The 12,851-nt window shown below is 42.7% G+C and overlaps 1 protein-coding gene across 2 annotated transcripts in view; it reads right to left on the bottom strand.

The window, feature by feature from the left end:
- LOC141986330 (hydroxyacyl-coenzyme A dehydrogenase, mitochondrial-like) overlaps nt 1-2,036 on the bottom strand; it is a 63,447-nt gene extending 61,411 nt beyond the window's left edge. For both annotated transcript variants that reach the window (XR_012639251.1, XM_074950722.1), the window contains exon 1: nt 1,625-2,036. Coding sequence is in view for 1 of the 2 variants with exons in the window: in XM_074950722.1 (XP_074806823.1) it covers nt 1,625-2,036 (412 nt within the window). In the remaining variant the exon portion in view is untranslated. The remainder of the gene's footprint in view (nt 1-1,624) is intronic.
- Nucleotides 2,037-12,851: the final 10,815 nt, after the last annotated feature.

Here is a 12,851-nt window from a genome sequence, read left to right as displayed (position 1 = left end):
CTCCCCCTCTAAAACCTAGATTTCCCAAAAGTAGTATGTGCCAAAGCCTAAGAACTCTAACACCTACTAATAGAAGGAGACACCCCCAATGTCAGGAAACCACTTATTTCATGTAATTGTTGTACATTCAAGATACCAGCATGATGGACATGGGACAGATTAGAGGTTATTGGCCCCTCAGAATGATAGTGATATTCTAGCACTGATCTAGAACTAAATATATCAAGTCTAGCACACTAGACTAATAATACAAAACAGTCCCTGTTCTTCTCATTCATCCCCACTAAGGGCTTGTGTACAGTTTAAATGCTAGAGAGAGACAGCTGCACGGTTGCAGCCATGCCACTGCAGAGCTTGCCGATGGCATAGGTAATTCATCTCCATGAGAGGCAGTAGCTAGGTCAATGGAAGAATTCTTCTGTCGACCTAGCGCTGTCTACAGGGGTACTTAGGTTGGTTTAACTATGGTGCCCAGAGGTGTGGATATTTCACTCAACAAAGGTAGTTAAACCAACCTAATTTTCTAGTATAGACCAGGCCTAAATATAACCAATTTCTATCCAACTTTTATCTATGTAGGTCCCAACCCATCACTGTCGTATCCAAACATCTTGCAAAAAAGTACTGAATTTACTGTACTACCTCCCCCTGTTACGTACAGAAATACTGTTCTCCCAATTTTAAAGATGGGGAATAAAGAGGGAGAGAGTCTTGCCCAAGCCTTGCAGGAAGTCTGTGGTAGATCTGATCATTGAACCCAGATATCCTAAGACCTGATTCAGTGACTTAGAGCTTGTCTGCAGTTTAAACACTATAGCAGCATTGCTATAGCGATCATTGTAGACGCTCATTACAACAACAAGAGGGGTTCTCCAGTCGGCTTAGTTAATCCACCTCCCCAAGAGGCAGTAGCTAGGTCAAAAGAAGAATTCTTCCATCTACCTAGCGCTGTCTATCCCAGGGGCTAGGCCAACTTAACTACGTCACTCAGGGATGTGGATTTTTCACCGCCCTGAGTGACGTGGCTGGGTTGACTCAACTTTGAGTGTAGATGAGGCCTCTGCAACACCAAAGTTCCTCCCTGCAAGCAGGGCCTAAGACTTTTGGGAAAGGTAAGCAAGCCAGTTCTTCGGGATACACCCTACACCCTGACACATTTTGTCTTACGCTTGTTTGTACCTGCATACATGGGGGAAGGGAAGTAACAACAGCCACCACAGTCAGTGGCTATTGACCTTTAATCATCTGACCCATGTCAATTGACTGGGGCCAGGAAATAAAGGCCAATCTCTTCCCCGCACTGTGTCTCAAGCCTTTTTTGTTGTGAGGATAAGGAATCCATCTGACCACCCCTTTAGGCTCCATTACCAGGGCTAGGGGCTTCCCTGTTTGGAGAGGTGAGGTTTGCCCCTTTCTTGGCACCCCCTCCCACAAGGCCGGTTGGGAAGACCTGCCTGGAGAGGACGCTCCACCTCGAAGGGAGCCCACATTTCCCTCCTGCAGGGACCCCCGTGCAATGCAGGGGAGGCACCCCTGGATCTGCAGCCCCCGCCGGCCGGCGCCAGGACAGTAGCCAAGCCGGGCCGGGGGCTCGCTCAGCTGCTCCCCCAGGCCCTGCGCTCACCCTTCTTCTTGGTGAGCCTGGCCACGATGGGGATGCTGGGCCGGTCGCTGAACACCTCGGCCTGGCTGACCAGCGCCTCCCGCACCGCCTCGAAGTCGCTGAGCACGATCATGGGGCGGCTGCCCACGAAGAGGCTGAAGACGCTGCCGTAGACCTTGGCCAGGCCGGTCAAGAGCAGGTGCGGGGAGAGCGTCCGGGAGCCCCCCTGCCACTTCTTCCGCAGCGGCCCGGGCAGCAGCGCGAAGCCGAAGTTGCCCACCAGCGGCCAGGGTCTGGGGCCCGGCGGGAGCCCCCGGGGCGGGCGGCTCAGCAGCCAGTAGAGCCCCAGCAAGAGCCCGGCGGCCGCCAGCAGCGCGCACCAGACGGGGTCCCGGGGCGGCCAGGGCCAGCCCGCCAGCACCCCCCAGGCCATCCAGCCCCGGGAGCGCCGCCGCGCGCCGCTACCTCCCCGAGGCGCGGCTTCAGCCAGCCAGCCAGCGCCCCGCCCGCCTCGCGTCCGGGGGTTGGCCGCCTACGGCTGGGGGCGGAGCTCTGGCCCTCGCCACTCGTCCCAGAAGCGGGGGAGAGTCCTCGACTCCGCTCCCCAGCGGGCCGCGTGACGTCCCCAGCCTCGGGGGGGTTCCCTCTCCCCAGACCCCCGCCCCCAGGCTTCTCCTTAGTCCTGCCTCCGCTCAGTGGCCCCTTGCGGCAGCAGCGGCCCCCAGCCCCGCAAAGAGATCGGGGGTGGGAAGAGAGCAAATAAAGCAGCGCCAGGCTCTGGTTGAATTATGGTCTCCGCCCCCAAACGTTGCTTTGCCGTTCCTGCCCAGGGTGGTGGCAGGCAGAGGGGAAAGAAGGAACTTGGCACCTGTCTAATCCATTCAGCCACTCCTAGATATTCAGATATTTGGAAATGGGACTGTCTATAAATAGGGTCAGTAAATATCCGCTTTCATTTTTCTCTTGACCCCACCCACTCCCGTGGCACCTTGGTGTGCTAATAATTAAAACCAGCATAACAGTCTGGGGGTACCTCTGCTCAGAGACACTCAGGAACATTAAACCAGATTAACTAAAGGCACGAATTTAAAGTGCATTAGCTAAAGTGTATCAGCCCCGTGTGGATGCTCTTATTCAGAAGTAAAGAAGCCTTAGTTTGTGTCAGTTTAAATCCCTTTTAAAGGAATAAATTAAGCACATCAACCTTAAGCATGTGCCTCAGTCCATCCCTATTTACCAAAGCACTTATGTGCCGTGCTGAATCAGCGTGAAGCTCTGGTGGGCCACCAGTGATGACAATGTCCCAAAGACAGACATAGTTTGAGGAACAGCAAAACCAGAGGTGGGAGGAATGGGGGCTAGCGCCTCTGCAGTGGAAATATAGGGCGGGGAAGGGGACGGGGGGAGGGGACTGATCTATGTTTCTGCCCCTCTGTCACTGTCTGTGAACTGCACACAGTTGGTGCAAGGTGGGATGGAGGCAAAAGCAGTACCCAGAGGGGCAGGACTGGTTATCACATCTGGGATGGGGAATAGGTTGCAATATCTCCCCCCCACACTGAGTGTCTTTAATGCCCCTCACTGAGCACCACCCCTTCCCTCTCCTATCCCCAACACCCCAACCTTCCCCTCTGCTCCTACTGCCCCTGCTCCCCATCTAGAGCACCACCCTGCGTCCACAACAAGCTTCTATTGGCACTGGAACTGTGCATTTCTGGGCCTATCCTACACTATCGTCTATGATGCCATAAACTTATAGGCATGAACTACAAATATCAGCCGTTGTGACAAGATTTGTCATGCACAGGTGCAACATTTCACCAAGGAATATCACTGGTTAACTTTTTTGTATTTTTCAAGTATGATTTACAAAATTCCCCCCTGCGCGCACACACACCCTCTAGTGTGTTTGATGCCAAAGGCCACAAGTAATATGAGATGGGCCAAAACCACAATTTGAAGTCCAACCTATTTCCAATTTCAGGAGGAGGTTTTGATTCAACTTCCCAGGTGTGAACCTGTCCCTGCTGTTTTGGTTCTGGGTTGGATCTACAACTAAAAGTGTATGTTCCCGCTCTAGTTCACATGTGACCAAAATCTCACAAGAACTTCCATTTTCATGAGATTCTGGCACAGAACTCAAATCTTGTGAGAACTGCTGGACTTCAAGTAGGTTGCACTATTCATGAGTGTAGAATTCTCATTAAATCAGCTGAATTGGTGAGTTTTCCATCATTTGGGGTAAAATCTCACAAGAACAGTTTGCAAGTTTGCAGTAACATTAGACCTTCAAACTCGAGCTATAACCCCCAAACCATATCGGGATGCAGAAACAGGAAAGATCTACTATGTTGTTAATGAAGAAGAGGCTAGGATGCCTGAGCAGTGGTTAGGACAATGTCCAAAACTCAGCCAAGGCCACCATGGTTCACCTGTTTTTATTATGAATGATTTGCACAACTCAGAATGCCGCCAAACTATTAAAAAGGAAGAAGTCCTCCGTTCCTGCTCAGTTTCACTAATTGTTCAATAAGAATTGATCCTCTTTTTCATTTCATTGGTCAATCTAATAGCATGGAGTCTGTCTTAAGCCATTGCTTTTCTCCTCACCCCCGAATTATTCACCTTCAGATGCCACCAATGTAGACAGGAGTGTAGGAATGGTGGAGCAGAGGAGGGGTGAATTCGTAGTTAGCAATGACAAATGTGTATTTGTTTTATAGAACTTTGACCAATTTCTTATCTTAATTATTGACCAGGGTGTACCTACTATCATCTGGAATCAGCCTGGAGTTATTCATTTGCCATGACTGTAACTATGTTATAGATGCTTTTCAAAGCCTTCAGGAGGACAGTCCTTGCTTTGGGGAGATTCCACTCTAAGCTTGTAGTTGGAGCCAAAGAAGTTCTGATGAACAGAACTGTATCTTTTCAGAAATATTTTCCATTTCACCTATCTTTTTAATTTGTGACGCTCTAAGACCCTGCTGTTATAATGGCCTGCTCTCTGAGAAGGAGGGCTTGATGGGGATCTTCCATGACTGGTCATCACAATTCTGAGCTTCACATCTAAAAAGGCACTCTTGCACCTCCCATAACACACAGTGTGTGTTTTGCCCATCTTTGGACACTGTGCTGGAAGACATGTTACTGCACAACCATATTATGTTATGAAATTGATGCATTATTTTTAAGGCAGAATATCAGTAGCATTTACTAAACAAGGTTATTGATAAAGGGCACATATACACCAGCCCTGTAGCCTTAATTCTCCAATAAAGCAGCTGTAAAGGAGGAAGTGGGTTGCTGACGACCCCAAATAGTTTATTTTTTCAGTATTAGAATGTCTCTTTAACTCTACAGCAATTTACCACAAAAAGCTCCATGACATTAGCTGAGCTATATTTAAAAACAATTTATGGTGATTATAAAAGGAGTCTATTGAAGTGGGCATATCTGAAATTTCAAATAGTCAAGCCAATTTTTCTTCAAACAAACATGAAACTGTTAGATACAGTTAGATACAGTCTCTCTCTAATCTGCTCCATATAAGGGGCTGATATATTTTATTAGCTGTTGCCATACAATGCAATATAAAAGAAATGAAGTTCACAAAGACAAATCAGATTGAAAAAGAAGCCTAATGCAGCCTCTTCCATTGGATTTGCCTGAAACTCTCAGTACTTTAATTAGAACGGTCAGCAGAAAACATGTTTCTATAAATAGGGAAGTAACATTTAAAAGAATGCGGATAGCTTGGAACATATGAAGAAAACAGCATGAAACAGTGTGGGCACGCAGTTTAGCTGAGCAGGCATTTTATCAGAATAAGGAAAAATTACAGTATATTTTGCAGTCTTAATTCGGAAAGAGAGAGGCTAAAGCATTAAGAACCAATAAATAGAGTATTCTGCTGTTTTTATTCTGCTGTTTTTATGGGGGGGAAACAGTATCAGATGAATATGTGCCCTCTCCTAACCTCTTTCCTCTCCACTCATTGTAGCGGCATTCACTATTTTAATTCAACTTTGCCACCATAGAAATTAGAGAAGAAAGGTATATAGAGTTATCAAACCCCCTCCACATGGCATAGTAAGATTATCCCTATCTATCCCCATATTTATATGGCTCCCATTATGTTAAAATCAGAGTATCTCCCATGTCTTTAAAAATAGGAATAACTTCTCTTCTTCCTTCTTTCATAATCTGTTGGAGAAGTAGCTTGATCAGTTTACAGGCTTCTTATTTATTTTTCTGTTGGGGTGGGTGTGAGAAAAATTTATTGAGGAAAAAATTAGCCACAATGAGTTTTGCATTTCTTCTGAACAGGATATGTCCTTCATTTTTCATGATTTCATTTCAGGTGACTTTGTGCACGTAAAATTTCACCTGTGGGTGAAATTTCATAAAATAGGATTTTCACATTAAAAAAAAAAGCTAAAATTCAAATTATGACAACATTAAAGTTTAAAATTTTGAAATCTTGATGCCTTTCCCCCCCCGAGGAGTGAAAGAGCTGCTAAGCCCTCCAGTTTCAGAAGGACCAGGGCACCAGAGATGCACCCGCATAGATTCCAGTAATTGGGCTCCTTTCTGTCACAAGTAAATGTGGCAGTAAGTTATTTCCCTCTTCATTTTTCTGTCTCCATCTAATCTGCCCCACTCACATTCCAAGCACAACAGATTAGGATGTCTTTGAGTTTAGAGCACACTATCAAAGGAACAACTGAATGAGGAGGGTGACTGCATCAGTCACTGGAAGCAGAGCATCACCAGAACTCACAAGAGGGAGCGGGGCACCAGCTTCATTGAAGGGAAGGCACAAAAAATCACAAAATCTTAGGGAAGCTTGGGTGGACAGGAATTAGAGGTAGAGAGGCTGGAGATAAGTAAAGGAAGGCAGAGAGTCTAGAAGGCTTGGGGGATGGAGACTGGAAATGTGATGGCAGAAATTAGGGTGTCAGTCATAGCACTGGAAAAATAGAATGGCTAAAACAGGCCTCAACTTCCCTTCTATTCACTTTCCTGCAGATGTAACCCTTTCAATACTCATGTTAATGTATTGGCACCACTTTCCCATTTACTTCTTAGCTGGTATGACCCCTACAATAGCACAGACAACACCTCTTCCTTCCATTCTCTCACTTACAGAAGTGTTTCCCTTTCAATGCCAGAGCACTGGCACCAAACCCATTCCCAAACACTCTCCCCAGCCTCTAGAACCCTTTCAGTGGCACAGCACACACACAATTTACCTGCTCCCCCTACTCTGGGCAGACAAAAATAGAAGTGCATTAGCATCATAATGATCCATCCACACTTTTTAAAATAAGGAAATATCCAATACATTCAGAACAGTCACTTATTCTGTACTTATAAAAAGCAACTGAGAATAGTTACAAAATTAAACTTGCAAAACTTTTGAAATTCTATTAATTAGTAAAAAAATAATTCTTAACTTACTGGTAAATTTACTATCAAACTCTTTTAAACTATCCAGATCTTGGTCTCTCTCTGTTTCAAAACTATAGTACCATTGTAGTTTTATGGATACAAAGGACTTCTGTAGGTTCCAATTCAGTTAATGTTATCACTTTTTGCATTATTGACTAATGTAAAGTGTTTGAGTTAGATTGTAGACTTTTCTAAGCAAGGAGCTTGTCTTTTTATTTGCTGTATAAAGTTCATTTCAAATTGTTGACAACCATTTGGATCTTTGCTTTCCCAGGCACTTTATTTGAAAAAAAATGCTGTTCTAATGTTACATGTCCTTTCAAAATATTACACATTTCTCAGAATAAAACACTTGCCATAGATAAACATAACATCTTCCATAAGTTACAGAATAGTTTAAAGCCTGACATCTGTGATCCACTAACCAAGCATGAAAGTTCTGAAGTGTACACCAGTAACTTGGACAGGTAGCATGTATTTACAAAGACAATGATGTATTCCTGTTAAGTGAACTATTATCTAGGAAATAAAAAAAACAAAAACTACTTTTTCATTTACCATACATGTAGTTAAAGACAAGTTGTAAGGGCAAAATTCTGCTTTTGGATCTGCACTGTGGCTTAATAGCAGTGTGGATCTATATTATGTAATTTTCAACTGGACTCTTGTGCAAATCTCCCGCTGATGTCAATAACAGTTCCAAAGAAGAATGGCTAGGCAGGTGGTGAGCTGAGACTACTGCTACTAATCAGAAGTATTTGTTTCCATTAACTAAAAAGACCCCAACCACTTGTTCACCTGGAAAATGTGCACACTATCCAATGCAAAAATACACTTCCCCTCACTCATTTTTCAACCGTTACCTTGTCTTTTTTACTAAGATTGTAAACATACAATAAAATATCCATGCCCAAGTAAAAAGATCTATAACATGACCTGTAAGGGGAGTTTTGCCTAGCTGATTCACAAGGGCAGCATCTTACAACACTATGTAAATGACCAACAGAACACTCAGATGTTTGTGTAAGATTTTAAGTTTTCTAAAATGTATGGCAAAGCAAGTATGCAGCCTGACTCAGTATATGTTTGTGCACACATTCCATCAGCAAACTATGCACCTGTGTCCATAACCAGAATGAGTTCGAGAACTGTAAGATTTTTTAAAATAATTGCTTGAATCGAAGTTCACTATACCAGGATTTCAATACATATAATTGACATTTTATATATAAAGCTTTTGTGCAAATACAAGATGAGGGATTTTTAAACAGTGAAACTCTTAGTTAAATATAGGCCTTGCATCCTCCAGGAGATGAGTAGTATTGCCTTGAGTGTTTCCCTACTTTGCTCAGCCAGAGCAGCACAACTTTAATCAGCAGGAACGACTTTTCTCAAAAGCTGGACTCGCTGGCCAACTTCCTCATGTTTTTAGTCTTGAATAGAGTATTGCCCTAGATTACATGATGTGTGTTTGAAAAAAACACTTTTCCTCTTCAGGTCTAGCAGAAGGCACAGAATCCATTTTTCTGGTAGACGTTTGTGCTTGTGGAACTTAAGCATTAGTAGAACAGGAAATTGAAGTTTCTGGTTGATAGTCCAAGCAGTCATAATGTAAGCTTCCTTAAAGCAACTTTCTTCTATTCAAGGCACTGACACATATCTTGACATGGAAGACCCAGCTCAAGAGAGGTTAACTACAGTTAGGCCACAGACAAGTTAGCTCCTCAGTAGGCCTCTCTTGAGAATAGATGGTCAGATATGCCAAGTGTGTTATTTTATCATGTGACCATACTTCTGATTCTGCTTTTCAATGGGAGCTAAAAGACCAGAGATTTTACTCAGTAGTTTTCCTCCTCCAAAAATCTACATTTTAAAACTAGAAAAGAACAAAGGAATGATGTCCAACGTCTCTCTCTTTTTAAACAGGCTTTTATCTATTTCTTGACATCGTTACTGAAGCACTATTATATACAGATGAAACCGTATAATTTTTTTTTAAAACTCAGCCATTAGTCCATGCCACAAACCTACCTAGTGGCATGCTTACATTTTTAGATCAAGTTATATCTAAGATTTTCTAAACCAGCTCCTCTTTCCAACCTCATACCATGATTTCCTGTATACCATCTCACAGAAGTATGGTTTGTTTAAAATGTATTTAAAATCCATGAACTATCCCTATTTCCTCTTGCAGCACCCTATACATAATATTTTTTCCTTTTGTTATACTTAAATACAAAACTGCAAATTAACAGTAAAATTGAGAAACTAAAAGCTTTATTTACAAACAAAAATACTCTAACAGTTTTCAAAAGAACAGAATTTGTTCCTGATTTATTTTTAAAGTTGCAATACTTATGGTCACAAAGTCAATGGTGGTTCTGCATGAAGCTCTGAGGCAAATATGTGGTCCCTAACTTGCAAATTTCGACATGACACATGGGCAAGGTAGGGACTTGGAATCAGACTCTACCTTATTTTACAGCTGTAGGTGTGCAGACCCATGCACACAGCTGTGCCATATACTGTGGCTATTTAGCCTTCACATTGGACATAGAAGAGTTTCAGCTTATGTATGTGTTTCAAACTCACAGGATGGCCTTCTTAGGCTACGTCTACACTTATGGTGGTGTACAGAGTACACACTGCCTAGCATGAGTATAAATAGCAGTGTAGAAGGTGAGGCACTGATTAGGCGAGGACAACACCCCATTGAAATGTGTAATTAGAAATGCTACTGATTATTGCTCTGATTCTTATTTTCGTAGCACCAATATTACAATAAATTGATCATGTATATACTGCAACACTTTGTAGTAGAGGATGCAACATTTCATAGCACATGACAGGCCACAAAGCAGCAAAAAGGGGGCGTCTACTATACGGTTCACTTTACTGAGAGATCTGCCACAAACAGCTACAGCCTCCTTACACATTTTGCATTCTGTGGACCAAATTCTGGCCCATTATGTTAATGGTTGGACACAAAATAAGAATCCTGCATACGTTTAGTAATGGGCATAGCACTTACTACTGGGAGCAGTCTCACTGACTTCAGCGGGACTGTTCATGATCGTAGTGCTATGCCAAGCAGTCAGTGTTCAGCTAGGTACTTAAGCATGTATTTAATATTAAGCACGAGAATAGTCCCACTGACTTCAATAGAACTACTCACACACTTTAAGTCAGTACATACTCAAATACCTTGCTGAATCAGGACATAGGTGCCTAATAACAGCAACTCTTGCAAGAGAAACACAGAATTTTGAACTCAATTAGTGAATAGCAAAATACTTAGTTTTCTTTTAAAATGAATCTGTACTTTAAGGCTACTCACAATTTTTTAGAACATCATCCTGCAGAGGGATGTGCCCACATATAGCACAGACTTCTGTGCAGCCTTTCATAGGGCTCTTAATGATTGGATTTTAAAGAGTGTATAAAGAAGCAATTCGAGTTCATCTTTTAGCATATTTTCTACTCCCTGAACTTTTTTTCTTTTTGAAAAATTTTATAAAGGTAATTAAAAACAAAATCAACATCAGCTAAATACATATTCAGGCAATTGTAAGATCTATCCAGAAAAAATAGTGTTTTAGTATGAGGGCTAATTTTGACACTGTAGATTGCTGATGTGTGGGTAATCCCTGCAGCCTTACAGAAGTTAACCTCTCAGAGCCCTTATTATGCATTGGACAAATACGAAATACAGGCCCTGAATTAACCAATAGTACATTTGTATGGCTTGGAACTAGACATATTTCTCTAGAATCAAGCCCATATACAGGCACTTTAAGAAGTTGAGTTTCCACCCTACAATAGTGACTGTGCATTATATCTAGCTTTACAATATTTTAATTTACTAAAAACAAACCAGATTGTGACTGACCCTGTGCAAGTGAATAAGGGAAGGGGAGGGGGTTCAACGACCCTCCACTACACAGAGACTCTGTACAGTGGCTGGAAAGTGCACCTGGGAGCACACTGACCGTACAGGGTTAGTAGCAACACTTATCCCAAAAGTGAAGTGAAAAGCATGTCAGCTGTGGAGGTGAACACGTGCTGCACCTTCTCCTAGGGTGGTATGCCAGGCTAGCATGTACTGAATCAAACAGTCAGCTAAAATTCCTCCTGGGGGTTCTGGGTGCAGTGGCTTACGCTGTGTCCTCAACTGTAGGCACAAGTTAGCCCAAAGCACGCATCCACTGAAGACGGCTATAAAAATCGTGTATACGATTCATTTAGATTTAAAGTGTTCCCACTGAAAGCAAATTCAGCCATCTCCCACCCAAAGGCACTTAAAATCCACATTAAGCGTGGCTCTCAAAAGCTTATGCTCAAATAAATTTGTTAGTCTCTAAGGTGCCACAAGTCCTCCTTTTCTTTCTGCAGATACAGACTAACACGGCTGCTACTCTGAAACCTGACATTAGAAGCCAACAGCCTCAACCTTTGAGCTTAAAAATGAAGCAGAGGGATTTTTCTGGCAGGGGGCTGGCAGGGGAGGAGAGATTGTTATAAGAGATTAATAAACAAACAAACATCTAACTTAAACAGAACTCCCCCCCCACCCCGCCCCTGCCCTCAGGGCCGTCCTTAGGATTTATGGGGCCCTATGCAGTATTATTAAACTGGTGCCCCTTATGCCCGATGGCAGCCTGGGCTCGCATGTGTATTTTAGGTAAGGGTGGTCTTTTGAAAGATTTATTTAAAAAACTATATGTCTGAAGATCCAAGCATTTAAAGCTAAAGATGAATACTCAGATTGTGCATCTAAAAATCTATGCAAGGATTTTTTAGAGATGTGATTTTATAATCTTCAGCAACACACTAGTGAAATATTTTTAAAGCAAATTTTAAAGGTTCTGTAGACTAATATGTTCTGAGTAAATATTACAGTAGTGCACAACTGTTTGTCAGTAAATTCAGAAACTGGCAGATACCTGGGGGTTGGCAAATGCCTGTTAAATGGCTTCATGACCACTTGAAGAAAAGGAGTACTTGGGGCAAGACTCACCAGGGTGCAGCAGTCAGCTGTGGTGGGAGCCTGCAGGAAGGATCAGAACAGGGATAGGAAGAGGCAGAAGGGTGGACACTAAGACCCAGGGGTGCCCCAAATTTTCAGGTGCCCTACACAGCCTTGTATGCCTAAGGATGGCTCTACCCCCCCACCACCACTTTTGTTGAAATATTTGCACTTGGCCTGAAACCCTCACCTGCTACATTTCAGCCCAGCATGAAGTTAACTCAGGAGCTTTTGAGCCAAAGTGCTAATGCACCCTTAGAATAGAAGCACACAAGTATAGAAGCACAGTGTTTCTGTAAGGTGCTGCTCTGTTATATGGTGCTGTTAATGGCAGTTTGAAAAGGAGCGGTTAGTGTGTGAAATAAAGATTTTAAGTTATAGTAAAACTTGATTAAAACCTGCAAGCTTATCCGAATACAACTATAACTTAGAATAGCATACACTGTATATATAATATCTTATAGCAGAAACTATTGAAAAAACATTTCACAGTATTATATAGATGTAAAACTGAATAATAAGGCACTTAACACATTAAAATAGTATATTTGTAAAAATACAAAACTGGCTACCTTTGAACCACTAATACATTTTCTGCAACGCACTCTCATGTTATGTAGCATTAACAATTACATAGGAATATTGATTTAATTTGTGTTTATGGTTTCTTCTAGTCTCTCTTTTTGGAAGTCAGCAATACAATCACCACATGCTATACTAAAGGTTTACTCTTTATTCCCTGGATTCATTTCTAACCATGATGGATGC

Source organism: Natator depressus, chromosome 4, assembly GCF_965152275.1.
Source record: "Natator depressus isolate rNatDep1 chromosome 4, rNatDep2.hap1, whole genome shotgun sequence".
Classification (NCBI taxonomy): Eukaryota; Metazoa; Chordata; order Testudines; family Cheloniidae; genus Natator; species Natator depressus.
This window is presented reverse-complemented; position numbering and strand designations above follow the sequence as displayed.